This window comes from Saccopteryx bilineata, chromosome 5 (genome assembly GCF_036850765.1).
Source record: "Saccopteryx bilineata isolate mSacBil1 chromosome 5, mSacBil1_pri_phased_curated, whole genome shotgun sequence".
NCBI classification, from domain to species: Eukaryota; Metazoa; Chordata; class Mammalia; order Chiroptera; family Emballonuridae; genus Saccopteryx; species Saccopteryx bilineata.
The window spans coordinates 77,504,230-77,532,125 of NC_089494.1; the positions used below are offsets into that span (position 1 = coordinate 77,504,230).

A 27,896-nucleotide genomic window follows, 5' to 3' on the forward strand; every position below is an offset into this window, starting at 1 on the left:
ATTTAAAAAATATAAGACCTTCATATCCAGACAACTTAGGTCACCTTATTTATAATGGCAGCAGCTCCCACATATAAAGTATAAACCCTACTCTCACAGTTGCCTGTTTTGGGTACAGACATCCACATTTCTAATGGATAATTATTAGCTATTACTGTTTTGATTAAATTATTTTTTTTAAAGTGCTTACTTGCAAAGGCCAAATGGTTTTAAAGCCTAAGTCGTTCTTTTCAGTTCTGGAGCTCTTGCTTTTAATTCTTTAACTTTGGGGTCAACTACAGCGTGCATTACCTAACCTTAGTTTGCTCTATCAAAATATGCAAGACAACTGAATTATTCGGCTTGACCACGACAAATGCACACTTCCCTTTTTGAGGTACGAGAGGATGTGGATGCCTTTCCAACCCAGCCGTGCAATGAAGAAGCTATCCCCGACAGAGGTGTTTTGGGCAAAGAACAATGTCCTAAACCAGTGATTTTCAACCTTTTTATTTTCATTGCACAAACACACACTAATTACTAAGGTCAGTGCCCCTGACTAAATACAACTATTTTCATCTCATGGCACAAATAAATTAGTTACTAAAGAAGAAGAGGTCAGGGCCCCTTTTTCTTTAGTAATTAGTTTATGAGTGCGTGACCGAATCCACTCACCAGGAAGTACCAAGGCCCAGCAAGTGCCTCGTCTCTTGGACTTGACTGATGTGGAGGCGCGACCGAGGACCCCCAAGCCCGGTAGCCTGCGCGGGGCTCAGCTCGCTCGCCGGACGCTAACTTCCCGCCCCTCGCGGATCCCGCCAGTCACAGGTGCGCGGAGCAACTAGTGCGTCACCTTCCCCGGTCTCATCGCCCCCGCCCCTCTCGGCCCGGCCCCGGTACCCACGGCACGGTGATCTGATTGGCTGAGGGCGGCGGGGGCGGGCCGCCCGCGCCCCGGGAGCCAAAGGGCAAAGGCTCTGGTGGGGCAGGTTGGGCGCACCCGGAGGTTTGGGTACTGTTTGCGCCCGAGGACCCAGTTGGACTGCTGGAGCCGGCTGAGGATGAGGACGCGCTGGGCGAGCCCTCGCCGCGCGGCGGAGCTCCTCGTGCTGTTGCTGCAGTGCTTCGAGCTGGCGGAGCCCTCAGGTAACCGCGGGTGCGTCCGCCCACCAGCCGGCGGGGGCCTCGGCGCTGTCCGGTCTGCCGACCTCCCTCGGTTAGGGTGACGGCTGAGCTCCAGGGCACGTCATCTCTGCTGTGCTAGGGGCTCTGGGGCCGGACCAGTGACCCGAAGGAGAGTGCTGGGGAGGCGCTCCACTGCCCTCGGGGGGCGGTGGAGCCAGGCAGGGTGGGGCGTGGGAGGGCAGGCCTCGCTGTGGCAGAGGGCTAGGCGCCCAGGGACGGGGAGGCGCACTGTCTTCTCTGGGGCCTCTCCCGCTCCGCTTCCTCGTCCTCTCTCCTCTAACTTGCTTCCCTGGAGTATAGGGCTTCTCAGGGCCCCTCGCGTCCCATCCCGCCGGGCTCGCTCCTCCGCCAGCCCTTGGTCACATTGACCACTTAGTGTCTAAAGGGGCTTTCCACCCACAGCGCCAAGGATGAGTAACGATTCCCCGACTTCACTGTGCCCACGATGCACGTTAAAAGGGACGTCAGGCTAAACCGTATCTCTTAAAGTGGTCATGACTATGACTTTTATGATGTCCTCCCAGTGCCTTGAGCAGCGACCCTTTCTTCTATTTGGCTTATCAGCTCGTAACAACCCCCACGGTCCCCACGTTGGAGGGTAGGTCGCCTGCCCGAAGATTTCCTGCCTCTCACTGAAGAAGCAGAATCAGAAACGGAGCCCTTCGCTGATCTGATGCTGTAGTGCCAGCCCTACCATCCCCCTTGACAGCCACCGGAGTTTGCTTTTACTTTCTCTTTTTGCCTTGACGAAGTTGTACTGGACACTTTGTTTCTTAGCGCAATGAGCAATGTGCAATCAGAGGGTGATTCCCACCTACCACTTCTGTTAACTCTTCTGTATGAGGTAGTAAAAGATGGTCCAGGGAATTTTTGAAAAAGGTCACATCGCTTGTGGCTCTTGTTTTCTTTGCAGCTAAACTAAGTTACTATCTGGGTCAGACTGTTTTCAGAGTGTGTTGGGAAGAGGTTTCTCCGAGTGTCAGAAGCATCAGGCTATCTATATCAAGGACCCTGCTCTGACTCACACTTCTCCTTTCTTCGTTGACCGTCTGTGTTGGAAACCAGTCAAGTCTGATTGATTGCAGTGAGAATTACATTCTGCCTGCCCCACAATCCAGGGAGAAAAAAACTTTTTTTTTCCAGGGAGAAAATTTTTACTGCAGCAATGAACCCACAGTCAAACACACTAACTCTTCAGTTCCATCTCCATGTATTGCAGCCCGTCTATTTTGTCTCCCCACATATTCAAGATTTCCTTAGTTTGGAGAGGTCTCCACAATCCCTGGCCTTTCTCATCAACCCAAAGCAAAGAGCAAGGAGTTAACTCTATTCTTCCTGCACTAGGTCCCCATATTTGTTTTCCTGTGTCCTTCCTCCCCTTAGCAGCTGCTCTGGCTGGCTTCTCACACCCTCTCACCAGACTCGTGGACCTATTCTTGAGAGCACTGGAATTTTGAAACCCCAGCCATTTGGGGAGCTTCTCTGGCAGTCTGGCAGCTTCATGATGCTGGTAATGGCATGCCTGTCGTACATGTACATGGCTACGTTTGTGCGGACGGTCTTGGTTACCCAGATGCTGGAGGAGTACCTCTGCGTTCTTGGGGAAATGCCAGGTGCTTAGTTTACTTGTTTGCTTCATTGGAGAGCTAACTTTTTTTTCCCCTTCATTGTTTCCTTTTGGAGAGCTAACTTCTTGAAGTAAACCAATCTTTCAGGAACTTCTGAGGCTCTCGCCAGCCCATACCACTCGATATGAACCCTATGACTCTCTGGCTCCCATTAGACTGCAGTGGGCCCAGCCATCACTTAGGACTGGTTTTTGAACCGGCAAACCCAGACTTCTCGCTGTCTCCTCCTGTGCCGCACACTCGGCACATATGGTAGTGACTCCACAAAATGCTCAACAGTGTGGGTTGTGAAAGTTCCCCTGAAATTAAAAGTGCTGCAGTCTTCATCTTTTTGGCCTTTCCAACCATCTCCCTCTCTATTTGTGCATATAAAGTGTTGATGTCCAGCTTCTCTTTGGAATGTGCAAAGCTCTTTGGTCTAGGGCTTGTAAGATAGAAATTACTTAATAATCAGACAATAAGAAATAGTTTTTCTTTGATAGATGTAGAAATACTAAAAATTCGTTTTTAGTTTATGATAATACTAAGGGTGATGAGGCTTCCTTTTATCAACCTCTTCCTTTTAGACTTGTCCCAATATTATATTTGGAGGTAAACATTAAAGTTCCATTTAGGAACAGAATTAAATTGTTAAGTGAAAAAGATGCAATATAAACTTATTAATAAAGAATCTTTTTTATAAGTTGCTCTATAAATTACCTTTTCAAATTGTAATGCATTTCTGAAATATTTTATTTACCCTTATTTAACAAATTTTCTAGATAAGAAATTATTTTCACACTTCTCAGTCCTTCCCATTCTTTAACCTCCCATTCCAATACAGTCACTGGATGAGCAGATGTGGAGAAACATCACAAGAAAACGAGACTCTCCCCACCTTATATGTTTTGTACAAAGCTAATAACAAGGTTCCTTAAATCATATCAATAATTAATTCCTATGCTAAGTGACCCAGTATAGATGTCAAACATTGATGTTCATACTAGGGTAAAAGACAGACTTAGAATGAGACAAGTAACTAGAAACATAGGTGTTGCAATTAGGTAGGAAGCTTGGCCACTCCTCTTTAACATAACTACTCCTTGCTGTTGCACGTATCTCCTGTGGTCTCTCAGAGTTCCTACAAGCTTGTCAAGTCCCCAAGAGTCCCAGAAATAAAACAGTAAATGGTACATATTTTTTCTTTTCCAAAGAGTATTTATAAAGCAGTATTGTTAGCTAAGTTCACTTGCTCAATACAAATGGGATTAGAATGACCTAAAATTCTGCTAGCATCAGTATGACATAATAACATTGTGGACATCTGTTCAGAGCAATATGCACTGTGCACCCATATGTTCACTGCAGTGTTATTTATAATAGCCAAGATTTGAAAGCAACCCAAGTGCCCATCTGTAGATGAGTGGATAAAAAAGCTGTTGTATGTTTTTATATAAGGGAATACTACTCAGCCATAAAAAAGAAGGAAATGTTACCTTTTACAACACCATGGATGGACTTGGCAAGTATTATGCTAAGTTAAATAAGCTAGTCAGAGAAAGACAGATACATGATTTCACTTAGATGTGGGATCTAATGAATAAAATAAACAAAATAGAAACAGATTCATAGATACAGAAAAACAGACTGACAGCGGTTAGAGGGCAGGGGGTTGAGGGCTGCATGAAAAAGTGAAGGGATTAATAAAAATAAATCAAACCTTATAGACATAGATAACGTGGTGAAAAGAGTAAAAGGGGTATAAATGGTGACAGACTTGATTTTGGATGGTGAACACTCAATACAATATACTGATTATGTATTATAGAATTGTACACTTGAAATCTACATAATTTTTAACTAACATTACCCCAATAAATTCAAAAATTTGTCTGTGTGTGTGTGTGACAGAGACAGAGAGAGTCAGAGAGAGGGACAGACAGACAGGAAAAGAGAGAGATGAGAAACATCAATTCTTTGTTGTGGCTCCTTAGTTGTTTATTGATTGCTTCTCATATGTGCTTTGACCGTGAGGCTACAGCAGACCGAGTGACCCCTTGCTCGAGCCAGTGACCTTGTGCTCAAGTTGGTGAGCTTTGCTCAAACTAGATGAGCCCGCACTCAAACTGGCAACCTCGGGGCCTCGAACCTGGGTCCTCCACATCCCAGTCCGATGACCTATCCACTGCGCCACCGCTTGGTCAGGCCAATAATCTTTTTAAAAGAAACAATATGCAGTGAATTTAACGAAGATCAGTAAAACCTGCAAGACTAGGAAAACTGTTATCTTGTGGAAGCATAAAATATTAGAATTGGAAGTGGTTTTGATAGCTTATGTTCCACTACTTTCATCTTATATTTTGAAATACAGATTTGTTTGTTTGTTGTTGTTGTTTTGTACTCTCTGAAGTTGGAAACAGGGAGGCAGTCAGACAGACTCCCGCATGCGCCCGACCGGGATCCACCTGGCATGCCCACCAGGGGGCGATGCTTTGCCCATCTTGGGGCGTCGCTCTGCCGCAACCAGAGCCATTCTAGTGCCTGAGGCAGAGGCCACAGAGCCATCCTCAGTGCCCGGGCCATCTTTGCTCCAATGGAGCCTTGGCTGTGGGAGGGGGAGAGAGAGACAGAGAAGAAGGAGAGGGGGAGGGGTGGAGAAGCAGATGGGCGCCTCTCCTGTGTGCCCTGGCCGGGAATCGAACCCGGGACTCCTGCACGCCAAGCCGACACTCTACCACTGAGCCAACCGGCCAGGGCCTGAAATACAGATTTGAAAGTAGAAATAACTTAAAGTTTTAAAGGATTGTGTTGTTCGTATTGTATCTCTTGTCACTGCTGCTATTTAAAACAAGAAGTTCTGTCCAAGTTTCAAACTGCAATTGGACTTAATTTTATAGTTATTATTTACATAGTCAAATTTCCCCTCAAGTCTTTGTATGAAAATATTTAACTCTGAAAGCCTGTGAATTATTATTAGAAAAGGTATTTCATGTTAGCAAAGCCAGTGATTGTGAAAGTGGCATCAAAATGAAAGTGCCTTTTGGGAACTAAAGTCTTGTAGGTCCTTCTGCTGAATACTTCGGTTCACTGATAATGATTATTCAAGATGCGCCGAGCTATTTCAGCTTTACTGTCATCAACATGGAGTTCTGTGCTATGACTTCAAAAAAGTTTTCTTTTAAAAGCACTGACCACATTGTTCAGTTATAGTTTGTTGCAACACATGTGAATCTTTCTCCACAACCTTAGGTGTGCAAGAAACAAGGCATTACTTTATTTTCCTAATACCAAGTTGAATTTTATTGTGAGGTCCTGTTTCACCAGGTTAACAGAACTTCAGTTTCTGTCATTACTGAGGTCTCCCTAGCTCACACGAAACTGTCAGGTGGGTGGCCATTTGGAAGGGCCCTCCCTTTAGCCTTCAGCTCACTCCGATTACTCCTGAGTTTTCCATTGTCCACACCTGTTGGATCTTCAATCCTGTGGCTCAGGTGATTGCTGGAGCTGAGGTTTGGGTTCCCTGGGTGATCCACACAGTAGGTGTCCTACCCTCAGCACCTCACCAGTGGTTTCCTGTCTCCTCCCGGAGGTGCTATGGTGGAGGTGGCCTCTGATTCCCCCTTGTCCTCAGAACTCAGACCTCCATTTCCTCTCAACCCACAGGAGTCCCCATTTCCTCCCAGACACAGTCATATCATGTAATGATTACCCTGCCATAGTAAAGTGTAAATAACATAGAACGGTGGGCCTGAATAGACTCAGGATATTTTTCATTGACTGTAAACAACCTGTCTAAAAGAGGTGAAAACTAAGGAGTTTCTTTATGTTGTTAAGATAAACAATAACAACAAATATGCTTACTATTCTCAGTGCTCAGCACATATGAGCTCATTTTATCCTCACATCTCCTGTAAGAAGTGCTGTTTTACAAAGGGAGAGACTGAGGGGCAGCAGTGGAATAACTTTCCCCGATCACACGGCTAACAAGTAGCACAGGCAGACTCTGAACCCAGGCAGATGGGCTCCAGAGCCCAGGCTCTTCCCCCACACTGTACTGCCTCTGGCCACTACTGTCCTCTACCTTGTATAGTACATTACAGTTTGTACAGCTTAGAGGGTAGGAACCGTCCCATGGTGTGCAGACTCTCCCTAGCAAGCAGAGACCAAGGCACGTTAGCCACATAATTCAGAACCCTGAAATGTCTTCTTTGACTGTTTGTTCTAATTCAGGTAATGATCCGTTCACTATCGTCAACGAAAACACGGGCAAGTGCATCAAGCCGCTGCAAGGCTGGATAGTTGCAGAGGATTGTGACCAAACCGAGGGCATGTTGTGGAAGTGGGTGTCCCAGCACCGGCTCTTTCATTTGCAATCCCAGAAGTGCCTTGGCCTAGACATCACCAAGCCCACGGATTCCTTGAGGATGTTCAGCTGTGACTCCAGTGCCATGATGTGGTGGAAGTGTGAGCGCCACTCTCTCTACGGAGCTGCCCAGTTCAGGCTGGCTCTGAAGGGTGGGCTCACCATCGCAAGTACAAATTCATCTGATGTCTGGAAGAAAGGAGGCTCAGGGGGAAGTCTCTGTGACGAGCCTTACCATGGTGAGCATTGGAGAGGGTCTTTGACTCATCTGCTGTTGTGTTTGGTAAATGTGACATTAAACATGCACAACTGACCACAAAGTTGTACACTAGTAAGGGCAGTGAGCTAGCCTTCAGTTCCAGGAACTGGGCAGTAACTCTGAACTATCCTGGTGAGGAGGGTGCTGTTTGTCCCATTACTGGCAAGGCTCAGAGAGGTACATGCCTTGTCAGAGGTTGCTCAGCAATTGGGTAGTACCCTGGGATTGAAAATCTTGCTGATACCTGAGCATATGTCTACATACTTCCTATGATTACATCCTGAACTCCAGAGCAAAGGAAAGTCAGAGTAACAGGAAATCCTTCATTTAGAATAAAAGTCAAATGATGTAGTAAAGTCAAACCTATTCTAAGTTACAAAAGAAGTAAGAAAAAGGAAATCTGTTTCTTCTTATCTGCAGATTTTGATATAGTGGAAAAGTTTAAGAGCCGTATGTGGGTTTATTTACTTACTTTTATATTTGGTGTGGCTGTTACACTTTGATTTTATATTGACAATTCAGCATTTTAAGAGTGGACTTTTTTTGTTACTTTCAAAAATGAGTATGTGATTATTGCCTTTTTGGGATTTGATTGAGAACTTTGTTTTGAGTCTAGAAACGGGATCTAAGGCATTTTCAAGTTTAAGAAGAATGAGTAGATTTATTTTTTAAACCTGTGAATGTAAATAGCTATCACCCAAAGCAAATCTTTGTTGATTATGTTGCTCTAAATTACATCAAATATTGAGATATCCATTTAATTCTCTTATGTTTTCATTATTGTCTCACCTTTGCTCTTCTTTGTAAATTTACGAAGCTATACAGAGGTGTTTACCCCTCTTCTCTTAAAGTTTACTTAAGCACCATTTAGCTTCCCATGCTTCCCCTTATCCGCATAAGTTTTTGTTCTGGGGACAGCCTTTCTGTTTCCTAGTGAAGATGCCACTGCCTCTGAGGAGCCCGGTTCTTCTGCGGTGGGGAAGCAGTAGAGAAGAGGGAAGGGGGTGGCCTATTCTTCAATCCCCAACCCTTGCATAGTTGACCAGGCCTGTTTCTCCTAGCCAGCTTCCTCCTAACCATAAGAAGCAATTGCCTTCTGGATACCACCTAATGACAGGTGTAAATTTTGTACTGTAAAGCCTTTCTCCAACTTGGCAACTTCAGAGAAAACATGAAACCAAGCATGGTTTTTGGACTAGATTTGACTTGTTTTATTGTATTTGTTTAAGGATCAGAAAGGATCGTTTTCTTAGCGGGGGCTCTTTCTGACTCTTGCCCCTAATTCTTTTGAGGTATATAGTTGTAATTTTAAGTGCCTTCAGTCCCCAAAATGTCTCCATCAATATAACTGGTTTTCTTTGTAATCCTATGTGTTTTATCTTATGCATTCATATCTTCTTCTGAGAAGGTGGCCTGTGTGCTTCACACTGCTACCAAAGTCAAAGTCATCAGTGGCCCCAAAAAAGGTTAAGAGCCCATCTTGGGCACCACCGCAGAGAGAGTCAAACAGGCATAAGGTTTCTTGACCTTACCAAATATGATGTTTAGAACACTAAATTTTGAAATAAGAAATTTAGAAATGTCTAAGAAACGGCACATTGAATTCTGATTTGTCAACACATACTTCAAGTGTTAAATTGCACAAAGGTCCAGGCCAAACCTGCGTCCTCTTTTTCGTTCCTCTCCAGGTGACTGGTGCCATTCAAGTTGCACATGTCAGAAATCTGTAGGTCACCCTAGAGTTGTCCTGATTTCCTCTCCCACAATTCAAATATAATCAATTATTAAATCCTGGCAATTTTACTTTTTTTTTATTTTTATTTTTATTTACTGATTTTTAGAAAGAGAAAGGGAGGGAAAGAGAGAGAGACTGATTTACTGTTCTACCCATTCAGGCATTCATTGGTTGATTCTTGTTTGTGCCCTGACCAGGGAGGGATTGAAACCACAACTTTGGTATATCAGGACAACGCTCCAGCCGATGAGCCACCTGGCCAGGGCCAATTTTACTCTTTTAAATTGACGTAGTTCTTTCCTGTCCCTAGGTTAGAGACTGCTGTCTTAAATTAGGGACTTTCTCTAGGACAGCTCTCTCAGGTTCCCCATATTGCTCCCTGCCCCTTCTTCTTATCTAACTATATATAGAGAGATAAGAAAACAACAAAATAAAGTCCAAAGTCACCAAGCTTGTTACAGCAAAGCTACAGCTCTAAACCAAGATCATGTTTCTCAAATATAGCTACTTTATTTCTCTTTTGGTTTTTGCTGTATAAATTTTTTTATTTCTAATATAAGAACACTTGTTTGTGATTATGTCTTGGGTTGCCTCTTTCCTCAGCCCTCATCCTGTGTGAGTCATATTCATCAGAGAAAACTTTAGTTGTATACATTCTACGAATAAACTGCTTTGACTAGCATCCAGATACGCAGTTATATCACTAAGATATCTTGGCCTTACTAGCATTCTTAAAATTTTGAACACTTGATGAATTATGCAGAGGAAATAGACTTTTAGTGAATTGTGGCTGCAGAGCTTTCTGAATTTTGAGCAGCTCGTAGAAGCCATTAACTTCTTTAAACATTGAAGATATTTTGTCTAATATTACCAAAAAGACTTATATGTTTTCCATGTAAGTACCTCATCTTTTCAAAGGCTGCTAGCCCTGTAACTCTACACATTAAGGAAAGATTCTTTTCAGGAAAGCCTGTTTCTCTAGAGAAACTCTTAGGATTTAAGGGTTCCAGCAGCAGCAAAGAAATGTGTGAGAACAAAACTCTCAGAGAATAGTTAGCATAACTTCCACCTCTGTTATGGTGGTTGTTAGATGCTATCATCCTGCAAAGCATATCATGAATAGGAGAGCTTTTTAATGGGAGCCCAGCTTTGAGGTATGAAACATAACTTGAAACCTGAGAAGGCAGCCATTGATACCACAAGCTGTCCTTATATATCAAGGACTCTAATCAAAGAGCCAATTCCTGTCACAGCTGAGTGACTGAGTGATTCGCTTAACTACTCTGCAAAATGGGGATTTCACAAACAAGGATAATACTTGCCCTACTGACCTTCAAGACTTATGGTAAAAAGCAAGTGAAAGAAATGTATGTGAAGGCACTTTGTATAAGAAACACAAGAAGTTAGAAAAAAAAAGAGCTGACGGTTCTATAAGTAACAGTCATTGTGCTCTGGGACTCACCTGTTAAATGTTGTAATATGGGAAGAGAAATTGGTCCTGAGCTATTAAGAGTTTAGTTAAAAACAAAACTTAGGCCTGACCTGTGGTGGCGCAGTGGATAAAGCGTCGACCTGGAAATGCTGAGGTCATCAGTTCGAAACCTTGGGCTTGCCTGGTCAAGGCACATATGGGAGTTGATGCTTCCAGCTCCTCCCCCCCTTCTCTCTCTCTCTCTGTTTCTCTCTCTCCCTCTCTCTCTCCTCTCTAAAAAATGAATAAATAAAAAAAAATTAAAAAATAAAAAAACAAAAAAAGAAAACAAAACTTAGGTAATAAGCAGGATCATTATAATATGTTAGGACAAGGACAAATTGCTCTTTAACAGAAGTATCTTGTTTAAAACCATTTTATATGTCAGAGGAGAACAAAACCAATGTTCCTTAAAAGATTTTTTGCAAATGAAAACATCTAAATTATTCCTACCTTTTGCTGTATTGCTGTTTAATACATTGTAAACTGTTAAATTATCTCATGCTTCAGTTAAATGGAGATTTGAGAATAATAAAGGATGTGGAATCAAATACTATCCTAAGTGCACTTTTAGGCAAACATATGAGACATTCTGAGGAAGACTGATAGCCTGATAAAGGGTGATAAGATATGATTCCTATGCTTTACCTAGTAGCCATTATTTAAGCTGGTAATCACCATAGTTTGCAACAAGTCACAGATGTGGGAAAAGGTGACTTAAGTAGTTATAGGTCTGCCGTTCTATAAAAATACCTTTCCAAGAAATCGGTCATCAACGTACGTATTGAGCAATTCCTCTAGTATTTCCAGACATATTTGAGGTTAGAATAATTTTTCAGTTCCTCTTCATGCATGTACCAGGGAAAATTATTAAAATGAAAAAAAGCTAGTCTCGCCGGTCACCAGCTGGTCCTATGACTGCCTAGTCGAAGCTGGTTCTTCTTTCGTTCCCTGAATTACCTTATCCTGCCCCTCTCCAAAATTCCACTCAGAGATCCAGCAGCCTTCCTCTCACTTCCTCAAAACCCAAAGCTCCAATTCTACCACCACTCTAAAGAATGGGGCTGTTTGTCCATCTAACTCCACAATTGGTTCCAAAGTCTACTAGGGTCGGGAACCTATGGTTTACGAGCCAGATGTAGCTCTTTTGATGGCTGCATCTGGCTTGCAGACAAATCTTTAATAAAAATAATAATAATAACGTTAAAAATATAAAACATTCTCATGTATTACAATCCATTCATTTCCTACCGCTCATGTTCATGGTTGCGGGTGGCTGGAGCCAATCACAGCTGTCCTCCGGGACAACACCAAATTTTTATTGGATAATGCATAACGTACATGGCTCGTTGTATGGTTCTCACGGAATTACATTTTAAAATATGTGGCGTTCATGGCTCTCTCAGCTAAAAAGGTTCCTGACCCCTGGTCTACACCCTTCTTCAAGTGACTCCAAGGTGTTTTTTTTGGGCCCACTCTTACTAAAGAAAAAAGAATAGAGTGTATGTTTAATTTCAGGCAGGGCACCCCTTCTGGTGAAATAATCTGCCAACCATAATAGTCAACTGACCCTTACCTGATCAAGCCCTGGTCTTTTAGCTCTTCATCATGTCACAATAAATGTAGTTTACAAGGATCATCTCATTGAATCCTCATGAACAAACCTGTGAGCTAGGTACTATAATTCCTAACTTGCAAATGCAGAGGCTAAAGCTAATAGAGGTTGGGGAGCTTGTCCAAAGCCACACAATTGGTCAGTAGGGAAGCCAGCATTCAAGTCCAGACCTAAGCAGTCGGCATTTGAGCTCTGAATTTCCATTCTGTGCAGCCCACCCAAATACTATGTTCTCATAAGTAAATACAATGACCTTTCTTTCAAAGCAGTTTTAGGAATTAGTTAACTGAAGCTGATTATTTAGTTACTAACTCTCCTTTCCTCTATACCCCCACCCCCACAGAGATATATACCATAAATGGGAACTCCTACGGGAAACCTTGTGAATTTCCATTCTTATTTGCTGGGACCTGGCATCATGAGTGCATCCTTGATGAAGATCACAATGGGCCATGGTGTGCAACCACCTTAAATTATGAATATGATCAAAAATGGGGTATCTGCTTAAACCCAGGTATGTATGGGCTAGTGAACTTTATATATGGAAAGAAAAGGATACCATTTCCAAGAGGCAGAAGGGAGAAGGAAGAGTCCAAGATGATTCAAAAGTGACTTCAACAAATGTTATCCCAGGTAAGGGGTATCTATTTGAAGAAAGAGGGAGAGCTAATGTGTCGCTAGGAACCCGCTTTCAGAAGTTAGCCAGGCAGAGAACAAAGACAGGATGGTGTCATAGAAGACAAATGATACGGGAGTGTTCTTCAGCACAGATACCTCAGGGAGAGGAAGTGGAAAAGGCATGGGCAGTTAGGAAATTGCTGCTGACCTTTAATAGAGCAGTTTAAACAAACTAGAAGCTGCGACATAATGGACTAAAACATGAACAGAAGGTGAGTAAGCCTCTTAAGTTTTGTGGGAAAGAAAAAGAGAGAGGAAAGGTAGTGGTCTGAGGGTGGGGAAGATAGGTTGAATAAACACTTTTAGGATGGTGGACACTTAAATATGTTTGTGGCTTGAAGCAAAGAGTGAGGCAAAAGAGACATGCCCCTGACCCTCTTAAAATTAGTGAATTGTCCCCTCTGCCATTCCTATACATTGATCAGAGCATTTTTGCTAATTGCTTCTCACTTGAAGCAAACAATTCAGGATGTGCTAAAGAATTGACTGTCCCTGAGAGAGGCAGAGTATATAATCTGGTGTATAATAGATAGATTTTTCTAGCCATTCATTTGAGAGTTACAGGGGATCATAACACCTGACGTGTGGTAGGTACAGAAATGTTTTTAATGGGCAGTAGGTTGGAAAACTCAGTAGTAAAAAAAGGGAGGGGGAACAGCTCCAGACCTAAGTAATAATACTTAATACTTATAGGGCACTGTCAAGTGTCAGGTGCTATTCTAAGCATTCAACCTGTGTTAACTTTTGCAATCCTCATACAACCTCTTTTTTTTTTTTCTTTTTTTTGCGAGAGATAGAGACAGAGAGGGACAGATAAGGACAGACAGGCAGGAAGGGAAGAGAGATGAGAGGCATCAGTTCTTTGTTGTGGCACCTTAGTTGTTCTTTGATTGCTTTCTCATATGTGCCTTGACCAGGGGGCTACAGCAGAGCAAGTGACACCTTACTCAAGCCAGCAACCTTGGGATTCAAGCCAGCGACGTTTAGACTCAAGCCAGCGGCCTTTGGGTTCAAGCCAGTGACCATGGGGTCATGTCTATGATCCAACGCTGAAGCCAGCAACTCCACGCTCAAGCTGGTGAGCCCGTGCTCAAGCCGGATAAGCCCACGCTCCAGCTAGCGACCTCGGGTTTCACCTGGGTCCTCTGCATCCCAGGCTGACATTCTTTGCACTGTGCCACCGTCTGGTCAGGCACAACCTCATTTTATAGATGTGCAAAATGAGGCACAAGGGAGTTGAATTACTTGCCTAAGTTCAAACAGCTAATAAACTTCAGAGCTAAGATGTAAAGCCAGGAAACCCAGCCCTGAAGTCCTTGTTCTAAACAACTATACTGTCCTGCCTTACTCAGCAGCTAACCTAGTGATCTAGAAATGCCAATCCCTTTCTGAGCAAAACTGAACTTCAAAATGCAGAGTTCTAAACAATTGGAGGTTATACTGAGCCAGCGGTTCTCAAGCTTCAGGATACAGCAGAATCATTGGAGAGTTTGTAGGAACAGATTTCTAGGGCCCACCTCCAGAAATTATAATTCCGTAGATTCAGATCAGGCCCAAGACTTTGCTATTTAATGAGTTCCCAGAAAATGCTGGTGATGCAGGTCTAGGACCACACTTTGATCACCACTTTTCTAGGTAGAGGCCCAGCTTTTCAACACCTGGAACCACTGAGAGGTAAAAAGCCAATGTTTGCTTTACCTGTAATTGATAAGCAGAGTTTGTCAACCAGAACAATTTCATTTAAATATCACAATAGTCTGCATCGGGAATCTTAGATGTGAATGGGTGTTTAGAGGTTACCTAGTACATACCGTCTCTTCTCAGGTGAGGGACAACAAACTCAGACAGGTAAAGTGACCCACTGGGGTCAAACCCCATTTGTGCGGAGCCTGGTGGAGATCCCAGGGTTCCTGACCCTTATTCCCCAGCGTACTCATCCCCCTGCCCAGCTGCCTTGACTGGCCTGTGTCTCAATGCCTTTAGCCTCCTTTGGGTGGCAGGGGGGTGGATTTTTAAAGCATTCATATGTCTCCCAATGTTATTTTTGTGGAAGAAGCAAGGCTGTGAGTTTTTCAAACCCGGGGACTACTAAGCCATCGAGATTTTATTTTATGGGAAGCACACTTCTGTTCCAGGGGAAGCTTCTGGATTCATAGCAGGAACTCTCAGGGGTCATAAGGAACCTTTAGGCAATATACTTACTTGTCTGCCTCTTGTTTTCCCCATACGTCGCAGCAATCTGTTGCTATTTATGCCATTCAAAAGTGGCTGAAGTCCTGACCAGGCAGTGGTGCCGTGGATAGAGTATCGAACTGGGATGCAGGAGGACCCAGGTTCAAAACCCCAAGGTCACCGGCTTGAACATGGGCTCATCTGGCTTGAGCACAGGCTCATCAGCTTGAGTTCGGGGTCGCTGGCTTGAGTGTGGGATCATAGATATGACCCCATGGTCAATGGCTTGAGCCCCACATCACTGGCTTGAAGCCCAAGGTCGCTGGCTTGAGCCCAAGATCACTGGCTTGAGCAAGGGATCACTCTCTCCACTGTAGCCCCCCTGTCAAGGCACATATGAAAAATCAATCAATGAACAACTAAGGAGCTACAACGAAGAATTGATGCTTCTCATCTCTCTCCCTTACTGCTTGTCTGTCCCTATCTGTCCCTCTTTCTGTCTCTGTCACAAAAAAGAAAAAAGAAAAGAAAAAAGTGGCTGAAGGAGCAGTGTTAGCCATTCAGAAGATCAACTGACCAGATGTAGATATTTGTGCCCATCTGGGAAATGAGATCATCACCAAAGATGATATGTAAGGGCCCTAACACTAGAAAGGCCATGTGATATGTGACTGGTTATGGAAGGCCCTTTGGAAATCCCCCAAGTGAAGCATGGGGCACATTTGATGTAGCCTTCATTGGGTTTTTCCTCTTGTAAAGTACACATGGTAGTCTCTGAGTGTATTTTTGAACCAGTGGTATCAGACCTATTTGTCTTGTTCAGAAAACAGCTTGAAGGTTTTTGCCTGAAATAGTGCAAGTTTTTAAAATATTTGTTAAAGAAAAGAATATGTATATTATACAACGAACATATATATTTGTATACATATGCACACATATATGTACATATACATACATAATTATAATTATGTAATATTAATATATATCATATATTTAATTATCTATTAAAATATTAAGGACAAACTTGGACTGATTTTCCCAAATAACAGAGTCACTCGGGCTCTAAATCTTGAGCATTTAAGCAGCATGTCAGCACACGTATACATACAGTGATTTCACTGAAGGCTGTGGGCGGACCCCTGCTATCTGCCACCATCTTCTGTGAGCTGTTTTCCATTAACTCGGGGTTTAACAATGTGAGCACAGTTGATGTCTTCTACCCTTGGGCTGAGGGCAGACATGAACTAAAATATGGCATTGTAACTGATAGGGATAAAAGGAAGGTGGATGATAGGAGAGTAGAAACTTGAATCAGCTTGAGCCATTTGGTGGCCTATGACTTCAAATTCTTTGTATCACCAAAGAATCAAAATGTGGTCTAGTTAAGCAATGAGCTCCGATTTAAGCAAATCCTATGAGTATGCAAATTGAATTGCAGTATTTATAAGCATTCTAAGTACATAATAGAAAACATTATACCCTTACTTTATGACCACAAACATATCTTCTTGTGAACAGAAAATGGCTGTGAAAATAATTGGGAAAAGAATGAGCAGACTGGAAGTTGCTACCAATTTAATACTCAGGCAGCTCTTTCTTGGAAAGAAGCTTATGTGTCATGTCAGAATCAAGGAGCTGACTTACTGAGCATCAGCAGTGCTGCTGAATTAGCGTATCTTAAAGGTAAGTTTAACTTGCATGTGGTAGAGCACATTGCTCAGCTTATAAATATGCTGTCTTTCTTCTTCTATTCCAGAAATATTGTTTGGTGTATGTATTTTTCAACCTTCTCTTGGGATTTAAACTTCAGCACTGAACCCACACTCAAAAACATACTTAATATAATCCTATTCCATCCATTAAAAGTACATCTTATGAGGGAGATTCAAAAGAAGTTAATGTTCAGAAAGTGGGGTAAGGTTGCAAGATTAAACTGCTACCCTAAGCCTATTTGAAAGGATGTTTAAAAAAGTAAATGTTAAATCCTTTGAACATTGAAAAGTGGAGAACTTGAGGAAGATAAAGAAGATGCTGAGTCATACCAAACGGCCTCAGTGAAAAGTCCCATGTGTGAGTAAACAAGTGCCATCCTCAGGGGCAAGGAGTGGTAAGCAATCTTAAAGTGGATTTAACAAGGTGGGCACATGGAGTGGATAGGATTTTGTTTTGTTCCCTTTGTTCAGTGGTCATGATAGTTTTAAATGTTTAGTTATGAAAACGTAATTTAAAAGCATCCTATAGGCAAGAATAGAAGATAACCTAATAGAATAGAAAATAACGTGTGCAGCCACCGCCCTGAGTAAATACACACTGAGGTTTTTGTCAGACTGCTTCACATGGGTTGGTTCCCTTTCTCTTTTCCTCTTTACGCTCTCTCCTTCTTTGCTTCCCTCCCATTAAAGACTAAAATGTTTCCAGAGTTCAAGCCCCATGTCCACATCTCAAAATAGCTATCCCTTGAGTGCTCTCATAATGTACATGTGTATAAATCCTACATACGTTTTCATTATACTATTGTTCTATTTTAAAATAATGCAAATACCATCTTATTTACCCATATGTAAGTTTATTCACTGTCATCTGCTGCTGTATATTATTACATTGTATGAATAAACCACAATTGATCTGCTCCCCTACTGAGAAACAGGTTTTCAGCTTTTGCTATTACAAACACCTCTGCAAGGAACATCGCTGTCTGTGCCCCAGTGGGCAGACACGAGAGAGTTTCTCTAGAATAGAAATTGCTGACACATGGGATGCTCATCTCTTCATGTCTGATCAAATTCCCAAATTGCTTTCCAAAGTAGTTGTATTAGTTTACACCTCCACTAACACTTGGTGTTAACAGACTTATTAATTGGCCAATATGATGAATGTGAAACGGTCTTTAAGTTTTAGTTTCGTTTCCCTGATAGTTAATGTGGTTTTGCATCTTGTGTTTACTAAGCATTCAGGTTTTCCCCTTGTATTCAATAATTTGCCAGTTCATGTCCTTTGCTTATTTTCTATTGAGTTGTTGGCTTTTTTCTTATTGATTTGTTATAGTTCTTTATGTATTCTAGATAGTAATCTTCTGTTATAGGATTACAAATATCTTTTTCTAGCTTTGGTCTTTCAACTTTACTTTTGTTGTCTCATCAATATGTTAGTTTTAATTTGGTTAAATTTACCAATCTTTTCCTTAATGTTTTGTGCTTATTTATAGTATTTAGCAAATCCTTCCTTTACCCTAAAATGATAAAAAGTATTCTCTCCTGTTTTCTTCTAAAAGTTTATATTTTGCTTTTCACGTTTACAGCCTTAATCCATTTGTAACACAATTTGCAGAGCTGGAAACCTAACTTATCTTTCCCCATATGGATAGTCAAGTTTACCAAGAGTGATTTATTACACATTCTCCCCTGTGATTTGTTACACTACCTCTAATAAATATAAACTATCATATGTGAGATGTTTCTAGTCTCTTCATTCTATTCTATACTTTTCATTAGTCCTGCTTCACATAGTACCTGGGGTCGCGACCCACAGGTTGAGAACCGCTGACATAGTAACTCTTGTTTTCTGGATAAGCAAATTCTCTCTTACTCATTTCTTTTTCTTAAATAACCTTGGCTATTTTTTTTATTTTTTTTTTCTATTCTTTCATATGAATTTAAGGATCATCTTGTTAATCTCAATGAAAAACCCTATTTGGATTTTGGAATTGCATTTGAATTATATATTAATTAGGAAGGCATTGTTGTCACTACCTTATTAAGTCTTCTCATCCATGAAAATGGTATGCCTTTCTACTTATTTAGGATTTCTTTTATAAATTCAGCAAAATTCTGTAAGAGTGTTGCCCATCTTTTACTATAAAGTGTATAAACATAAAGTTTTTACATTATTTTTAAAAATCAGAAAGCCCAAGTTACTGAGTCCCTGATGATCTCTTCAATAAATGAAAAAATAATCATAATATATGATGATGATGATGTTTCAGAGAATCCTAAAAATGCTTTTTTTCATACATTATCTTATTTAATCCCACATAACAACCCTATGAAGTAGGTGTTATTTTTATTACATTCGTTTTGCTAATGAGGAATGTGAGGCTAAGAGGTAATATAACTTTTTCAAGATCACCCACAAGTATTAGCAAAGCCAAAATTTGAACATAGTCTGACTTGAAAACAAATTGTATCAGGCATTTACCTACATTCACCTTTTACATGACTACTAAGTTCTTTGCAGGCAGAGACTGGTCTCATGGGTTGTTTTTCCTTTTACATAAAACTTAAAGCATTATTGCTATGTGTTAAATACCTACTGACTAAGTCAGATAAATCCTATCAACTATTTTATAATAGTTGTAAATATTTGGTAAATGCTCACTATAGGAAAAGCCCTGGTATCTCCAGATAAATTATTTACTATCATTACAACCACATAAAAAAAGTATTTTAGCACCACTTACAGATAAGGAAATTTATGCTTAGAAATAATATACCAGACAGCCAAGAAGTACCAGAATTGGGATTTGAATATTAACATATATATGACTCCAGAGTCCTTACTTTTTATATACTACTTACTCCTTTTACATGTCTTTATTTCTTTTATCATTAAAAGTCTGCTGGTCTTTTGTCATGCTTTTTTGGCTAAAGGCTTATGAATACCTCTTTTTTTATAACTTTAACCTTTTCCTGTATTGTTTGATACTTAAATAATCAGACCACCAGAATGGAAATTCATTAAATAAGCTAGTGTTTGGCAATGTAATTCTATTCCAGACCTCACTGAGACCTTAAAAAATATTATTGAGAATGAAAAGTGCCAACAAATTTAAGCTTCCTGAAATATTATTTGGGAAGTAATAATTATAATGAACAGAAGTGTCAATTGTGACTACCAACACCCTAACAGTCTAATGATGCATTTGGAAGAATGGATTCCTTTTCTTTAACAACTCATGAAAGTGAGATGATAGGTTAAAAGGCCCCGTTGCCCCTACCCCTGGGTAAGACACTCCCTACATTTTATGTATATCAATAATTTTAGAGATACATCCCTTTCTGATGTTTCGAGCTCCTCTTTTACTATGAAATGCTGTTTGGGCATAACAGTATACCTAATTATAATTTGCTTTCCCAAGATCCAAGAAAGCCGTAGTTCCACATCTGAAACTCAGAGCATCCAAATCTTGAAAGTTGAAGTTTCTAGTAAGTGGCCCCTTTACTGTATAAACATTGGGCTAGGAGTAGTGAGACCTACAAAAGTGAATCAGACAAACTTTATGATCAAAGTGCTTGATACAGTGGAGAAAATAAGAGTTGTACATATGCAGAGCATATTGGAGGATGTTATTCCCAGAAAACCTCTATTTGGCAGCTAGTGATGGGGTGGGACCAAGGAATCTGCTACCAGAAGAAAGGAGAAGTAGCCTCTTGAAGAAAGTCTAGCCTGGCCAGGCGGTGGCACAGTGGATAGAGCATCAGACTGGGATGCGGAAGACCCAGGTTCGAGACGGGCTCATCTGGTTTAAGCAAAGCTCACCAGCTTGAACCCAAGGTCCCTGGCTTGAGCGAGGGGTTACTTGGTCTGCTGTAGCCTCACGGTCAAGGCACATATGAGAAAGCAATCAATGAACAACTAAAGTGTCGCAACGAAAAACTGATGATTGATGCTTCTCATCTCTCTCCGTTCTGTTCCTGTCTGTCTGTCCCTATCTATCCCTCTCTCTGACTCTATCTCTGTCTCTGTAAAAAAAAAAAAAAAAAAAAAAAGAAAGAAAGAAAGTCTAATAACAGTCCAAAAGAACTTTCTTTTTTTATTTTTGTATTTTTCTGAAATGAGAAGCAGGGAGGCAGACAGACAGATTCCCACATGTGCCCAATGGGGATCCACCTGGCGTGCCCACCAGAGGGCGATGCTTTGCCCATCTGTGGTGTTGCTCCATTGTGACTGGAGCCATTCTAGCGCCTGAGGTGGAGGCCATGGAGCCATCCTCAGTGCCCGGGCCAACTTTGCTCCAATGGAGCCTTGGCTGCAGGAGGCTAAGAGAGAGACAGAGAGAAGAAAGAGGGGGAAAAGTGGAGAAGCAGATGGGTGCTTCTCCTGTGTGCCCTGGCCAGGAATCAAACCCAGAACTTCCACACACCGGACCAATGCTCTACCACTGAACCAACTGCCCAGGGCCTGAAAGAGCTTTCTTTTTCCTTCCTGCCTGCCCTGAACCAAATTAGTTTTGTTTTGATTTCGTTTTACCCACCAGGGGTGGGAGGCTTGGTTCCTTACAGTCACAAGATTTTGGGAGACAGAGTTCCCATGACTCTGGTCTTCCCCAGAGCTCTCTAGGCACAGATTCACCCCAGAGCTATGAAGAGGGCCCACAGTCCCCACAGCAGAAACGGCACCTTTTCATTTTTCCTAATTTGCCCCCACCTGAAGGGGCTGTTCACTTTGGGCCATCATGACAGATGCCCCAAGGCTAGGACACTTCTGAGTCAGGACTCCTGCTGACTGTGGCCTTTCTAATGCCTTGAAGAGGCTCTTGTCTGGCTTATCCCAGGTGAATGACCATTATCGGGCCCTATAGGCTTTTATTGTAGGGAAAGAAATAGAAATATGAGTCAGCTCTGAATAGGGGTCTTGAGGACAGTCAAGAAATATCTACCTACGTGGACCTGCCTATTTGACTAGGTATGGACATTTATGCTAACAATTGTCTATTTCTTGATAGCATAGATGGAGGTAAGTAGAGTCTCAAATTGGTCAACTTCTTGCTTAGACTGCATGTAGAAAAAAGTCCAGATCCATCGTGTCCAGGCCATATAAGAAATCTCTGCCCTTTAGAATTTATCTATTTCCCATTCACATCCAGCAGGCATAAGACACATCAAGAGCATTCCTGAGCCCTGGCCGGTTGGCTCAGCGGTAGAGCGTCGGCCTAGCGTGTGGAGGACCCGGGTTCGATTCCCAGCCAGGGCACATAGGAGAAGCGCCCATTTGCTTCTCCACCCCTCCGCCGCGCCTTCCTCTCTGTCTCTCTCTTCCCCTCCCGCAGCCGAGGCTCCATTGGAGCAAAGATGGCCCGGGCGCTGGGGATGGCTCTGTGGCCTCTGCCCCAGGCGCTAGAGTGGCTCTGGTCGCAACATGGCGACGCCCAGGATGGGCAGAGCATCGCCCCCTGGTGGGCAGAGCGTCGCCCCCTGGTGGGCGTGCCGGGTGGATCCCGGTCGGGCGCATGCGGGAGTCTGTCTGACTGTCTCTCCCTGTTTCCAGCTTCAGAAAAATGCAAAAAAAAAAAAAAAGCATTCCTGCTTGCCAATCCAGTCATCATTTCAAAATCCTATGATTCTAGTGAGAAATATGTCTTCAATGTAGATCACAAATAGGACAGTGTAATGAAGCAAAGTAGTAGCCTGACAGCTTCCAAGGGTCATTTTCTTCCGTGTGCAAATAGGCAGTAAGATAATTTAGAAGGAGTGATAGGATTGTTTAGATTTCCTGCTGGGGGATATCTGAAAGGACTTCACGGAAGGGAGGGCACTGAACTTGGGGTGGGTGGGTAGGATTGACCCTCCATGGTATCCCTGCTTAGAAATGAATGAAAGGAATTCTGAATGTAAGAACAGGTCAAGTCTGGAGTACCATAAATATGTCATAGTTTCCAGGACTTTTTTTTTAGCAATGCTGGGAAACTCACTCCTTTTACTAATAGGGAGAAAGTTACATTACATTATACCCTCAAGGTCTTTGTATACCAATGTTGGCAACCCTTGCTTATACTAACAGGTGAAAGAAAAGGATGAATCCAGAATTCTCTCAAACACCCACCTACTCTTTCTTTAGCAGAGTAGCCTTACCAGCTATTTTCTTGAGAAAAGTGAGGCAAACCCTTGGTTTCTCACCCTTGTCCTTACAAATTTATCTGTATCTGCACTGTCAGACCTCCAGCTTGGTCAAGGTTAACTTCTTCCCCAAAGCTCTTTGTGTTCACACCACCTGTTTCTTCTGTTACATTTCATCAACTCTCTCTGATTCTTCCCCCAAAGGCTGTAAACTTGTTTAAACTTCTGCCATTAAAACAGACACGTATGTCTCCTGGTTCGGACAGCCTCGCGTCTTCTTTCACAGACCAGCTCCTGGACAGCAAGCACAGCGTCTCTTTGCGATTCACTCTCAACTTCACATTTGCTCCTTGGTGGAGCGGTTATTAGATGCTCCTTCCAGAACCCTGTCTGTCCCTTGTACACTGGTGTTGCTGCTGCCTTTGGCTCCTTTTGTCTTTGCTGTTGCTATTTCTGCTCTACCCAAGGGAACTCTCCCATCACCTGGGTGTCAGTGCTGGTGGGCACCTGTTTCAGGCATTAAGCTCTAAAATCTGCAGTAAGGCAAAAATTGTGTATAGTAAAAATTACCCTCTTTTAAAAAGCCCTTAAAATATGAACATGGTTTTATATAGGCAAATATATATGTAATATTAAAACGTAGGTATGGTTTTCTCTGGGCAAATCACACACACACATATTAAAAGGAAAGTATATATATATACTTAATATATTAAAAGGAAAGTATGGATATAGTTTTCTACATCCAAATCACACAGAGATATCTGATATATATAATGAAACAAAATTATATATATATCAGATATCTTTGTGTGATTTGCATGTACAAAACTTAACCACACTTTGAGAACCATTCATGTGTATTGAATATAATGTACATATGTTATATAAAATTAACTATATTTTAAATGTATATGTACAAATATATAATTATATGTAATACAAGAACATTACATGTAATTCCCTAGAAGAAATTAGAAACTGTTTTTAAGTGTTTTACTGCTGAGAATGTTTCAACAAACTATAGAAATTCCAACCTGTGAGCTCTTCCTGTTTGTCAGCATCATCCTTGTCTTCTGTAGACCATGTCATCAGTTGCTTTATCTCTTCGATCTGGCCCTGAGTATCTTCAAATTACTCCGTCATGACGCTGATGAACTCTTATCAGGTTCTTGAGTAATGCGGTTGACTTCACTGACAGTGATGTGACAATCCCTAAAATAATTCACAACTCTTTACATGTTTTTCCAATACGCATGGACCCATACAAGCATGACTGGATCCACTGCTTATAGGCATATGCATATTGTGTAGCTCTTCTGCAGTTAGCCTCACTATTTAAATTATTTCTGCTTCTCTGTCTTTCTCTTTTTTTGTTGATGGTATCTTGTTGTCAAATAGTAAATTAGAAAGATACCTCTAAAGGTGGCATCTGTGTTTGTATACGTGTGTATGTGTTCAAATGTATTTTTCAGTTACAGCTGACATACAATATTATAGTCATTTAACGTGTGCAATGGAGTGATTAGACATTTATATACCTTACAAAGTGGTCACCCTGATAGGTCTAGTAGCCATCTGACACCACACATAGTTACTACAAAATTATTGACTCTATTTCCTGTGCTGTACTTTACATCCCCTAACTATAAAACTACTTTCTGACAAGAGGGGTTAAAATGGTGAAACAGCTATTCTGACAAACGCTTGTTCTTCCCTTAAAAGAAAGGGAGTTGTACACACAACGGGAAAGCAGAGTTGAATTAACCGATGAACCTTTGGGTTTCTCAGTAGTCTCAGTCTGTTTTGCTGTACTCAGCACCACTTGCCTCTGTGGGGTAGATAGCCTCTTGCAGGGACTCCTGCCTTACTGGCAAGGCCTTTACACATATTTGTTATTAGCAGAAACTTAAGTCTGACTTAGGTAATGACTTAGTTAATTTTGTCATTTGCTAAAATTATGTAATTGTTACAGAAAAAGAAGACATTGCAAGAATTTTCTGGATTGGCTTGAATCAGTTGTATTCTTCTAGAGGCTGGGAATGGTCAGATCACAAACCATTAAACTTTCTCAACTGGGACCCAGGTAACTGCTCTCTCCTCTACCTATTATGCATAGAGCAAAAACCTCAAAAAAAAAGGAGCTTCCCACTCACTGAGAGCTTATAAAAATTTCAAATCTTGACAATTCTTATTACCTACTAGTTACCTCTCTGAAGAATATTTTTTTCCTAAATCCTTCTTAGGATTAGTCATTATAGCTGTTATGCCATTATAGTCAAGTTGATACCGTTGTATCCAAGTTAAACCACACGGTGGGCAACAGAGTATTTGTCTCTAACCTTTGAGCAACCTGATATTTTTAAGAGCAGAATGAGCTCCATTACATGGCTCAGAAGCCATTTTGTGTCCTTTAGGGGATGTGACATGTCTGTGACTGACTCATGTTGTGTTTCTTCTGCAGTTTAACTCTAACATGGAAACATACCCTCATTTAAAAACCCTTGGCATCTCTCTCTGTAGCACTCAATTACTGACAACATAATAGTTTTGCTTTATTATGCAAATAAATACTTTAAAGGAAAGTTTATAGTGACTAAAACAAGTAAAACCATAGTTAGCCAAAACCTTTTTTCTCCCGAAAGGAAAGTTTAGATACCATTTTTAAGGAATAAAATCTTGGGCTTTTGACAAATGTAGTACCTAAAATTTAATACTTAACTTCAGTACAAAGATATTCTGCACGCGTTGAAGGAAAAAAAATTAAGTACAATGAAATACCAATAGGTCATTTTACTTTAATGAGATTTCATCATTAGAAATTCAAGGCCTTAAAGGCTTGACAGAATTATAAATTAGTATATTTGTTGTATAGAGTAGCAGATTAAGAGCTACTGACCACAAGATATGACATGGAAGTTGATTAAGGGCAGAATTTTGGTTTTTGGTTTTGGCTTTTAAGTTAACTACTGTGTATCAGAGTGTTTTCCCCTGTAGTCTATATTTTAGAAGAAGGACATATTAAAGCACACAATTGTCCATTGAGGCTTATATATTTTAGTAGAGGTTTTTGACTATTTTATGAGTTCCCATAAAAACAGAAAATTAGAAATACAGATCATTTTTTCTAACCATCACTCTGGCTCTAATCTTTCCCCTTTAACTGTTTGGAAACTCTATCATTGAAGACAGCCCCAGCGCACCTCTCATAGGCGGCTCGAGCTGTGCGAGCATGGACGCTGCGTCTGGCCTGTGGCGGAGGTTCTCCTGCGAAGCCCAACTACCCTACGTCTGCAAGAAGTCGTTAAACAACACAGAGGAGTTCACAGGTGTTCTTCTCACTTACTTGTACAAATAGGTCTTAAGATCACAGTTTTGTGAAGTCAAGTAGATCTATTTCAGATGAATGTTTCCTACCATTCTTTTATCTGGTACTGTCAGTGCTGAAGAGTATTATTGATTTTGATCGTGTGGTTAGATATTATCAACTGTAAAGAATAAAGTTTTGGTTTGGCATATACCCACAAGAAGACAAGTAGTCTAGATAAGAAATATATTTCAGTTCACAGGTGGCTCTTTCTTCTCTGGAGCAGTGGTTCTCAAAGTGTGATCCCCAGACTGAGTGTATCAGCATCACCTGTGCTTGTTAGAAATGCAGGTTCTCGGGACTTACTCCAGATTTCCCGAGTCAGAGACTCTCAGGGTGGGACCAGCAGTCTGTGTTTTATGAAGCTTCCTGGTGATGCCGCCACACACACGGGACTTCTGTATTATGCCCGGCTTCTGTGAGAGGTCAGCAGTGACAGGCACAGGAACACTCCCAGGCTTTCCCACCTCCTGCCCCACAACACCCCCCTCCATCCTTCACCAGGCTGGTTCCCTAGGTCTCTGTGTTGGTACATTGGTTAGAAAAGGAGAGATGAGAAGGACAGGATGTGTACAAGGAGATTTGTTTTATTTATTTTTTTTTCAGGGAGTTTGGGCATAAGAGGGACACAGACAGCTAAACTCTTTGAGGGCAGAGAAGTTTCGGGGTCTGACAGAGAGGAGGTGGAATGCCCTTACTGTCTTGCACAGTGACCCTGTATCCCTGGTGTTTGATTAAATCCTGAATAAGAAAACTAAGACTCAAACTGGGAAGAAGAAGGGAGATTTTAAAATGTGCTTTAAGGATATTGGGAGAAGAGAATAAAGCATAAATTTTCTTATCCACATAGGTTCATAAAAACTATCTTTTTAAGACTAAAAAATAAATATATAGAATCAAGAATAGAGGGGGATGTTTTAAAGTAATAGGGGGAAGTGAACATTTATCTTCCAAGTTGATTCATGCCAAATTTAGTTTATATAACAAAGGGCATAATGGAAAAGACAGCACAAATAAACCAGGAGGGTTAAGGATAAGTAAGTATCCTGTAGTTGTAATTATTTACTAACTCATGGTGTTTCCATGTGATTGAATCAGATGCATGTATTAAAGTAACTCTGCCAGCAGGAAAATAAAAAGAGCAGAACGAAATGATGTGCCTACTTAATCGTTTTAATCTTGTAAAAGGACGAATTCGTAGACACAAAGGCTAGAATAGGAAAATGATTGTTTTAAGTTCAATTATGGTTTCTTTATCATAATTGTAAAATATGATGATACTAAGTACTGTTTCAGGACCTCGCAGTTCGTTGGGTTATCTTGCAAGTGTGAGAAGTTAGCTGAATCTGAATTTTATCCTTTAGTAAAATACACGCTGTCCGCATTTTTAAGATGCTGTGTTTAGCACAAGAAACATTCCAAACAGTTGTAATCCTGAAATCTGAGTAACTGAGCTACTTTCTGGCTCAGGTGAGAGGGGTAGAAGTATTTTGTATAGTTCTGTACCTCACTCTTTTTCTCTGATCTTTTGCACCATCATCTGGGTGAGTTTTATCGTGGTCAAAATGAAGAATCATTCATCCCAGGGAGGCTAGAGGTTAGCAGAGGGGAGGAAAGGAGACATCCAGAGATG

The 27,896-nt window shown here is 41.4% G+C and overlaps 1 protein-coding gene across 6 annotated transcripts in view; it reads left to right on the forward strand.

The window, feature by feature from the left end:
• Positions 1 to 933: 933 nt before the first annotated feature.
• The window catches only part of LY75 (lymphocyte antigen 75), a 155,501-nt gene continuing 128,538 nt past the window's right edge, over positions 934 to 27,896 (forward strand). For all 6 annotated transcript variants that reach the window (XR_010731885.1, XM_066279502.1, XM_066279505.1 and 3 more), the window contains exons 1-6: positions 934 to 1,125; positions 7,002 to 7,373; positions 12,558 to 12,728; positions 16,583 to 16,747; positions 24,872 to 24,982; positions 26,085 to 26,225. Coding sequence is in view for 5 of the 6 variants with exons in the window: in XM_066279502.1 (XP_066135599.1) it covers positions 1,041 to 1,125; positions 7,002 to 7,373; positions 12,558 to 12,728; positions 16,583 to 16,747; positions 24,872 to 24,982; positions 26,085 to 26,225 (1,045 nt within the window). In the remaining variant the exon portion in view is untranslated. The remainder of the gene's footprint in view (positions 1,126 to 7,001; positions 7,374 to 12,557; positions 12,729 to 16,582; positions 16,748 to 24,871; positions 24,983 to 26,084; positions 26,226 to 27,896) is intronic.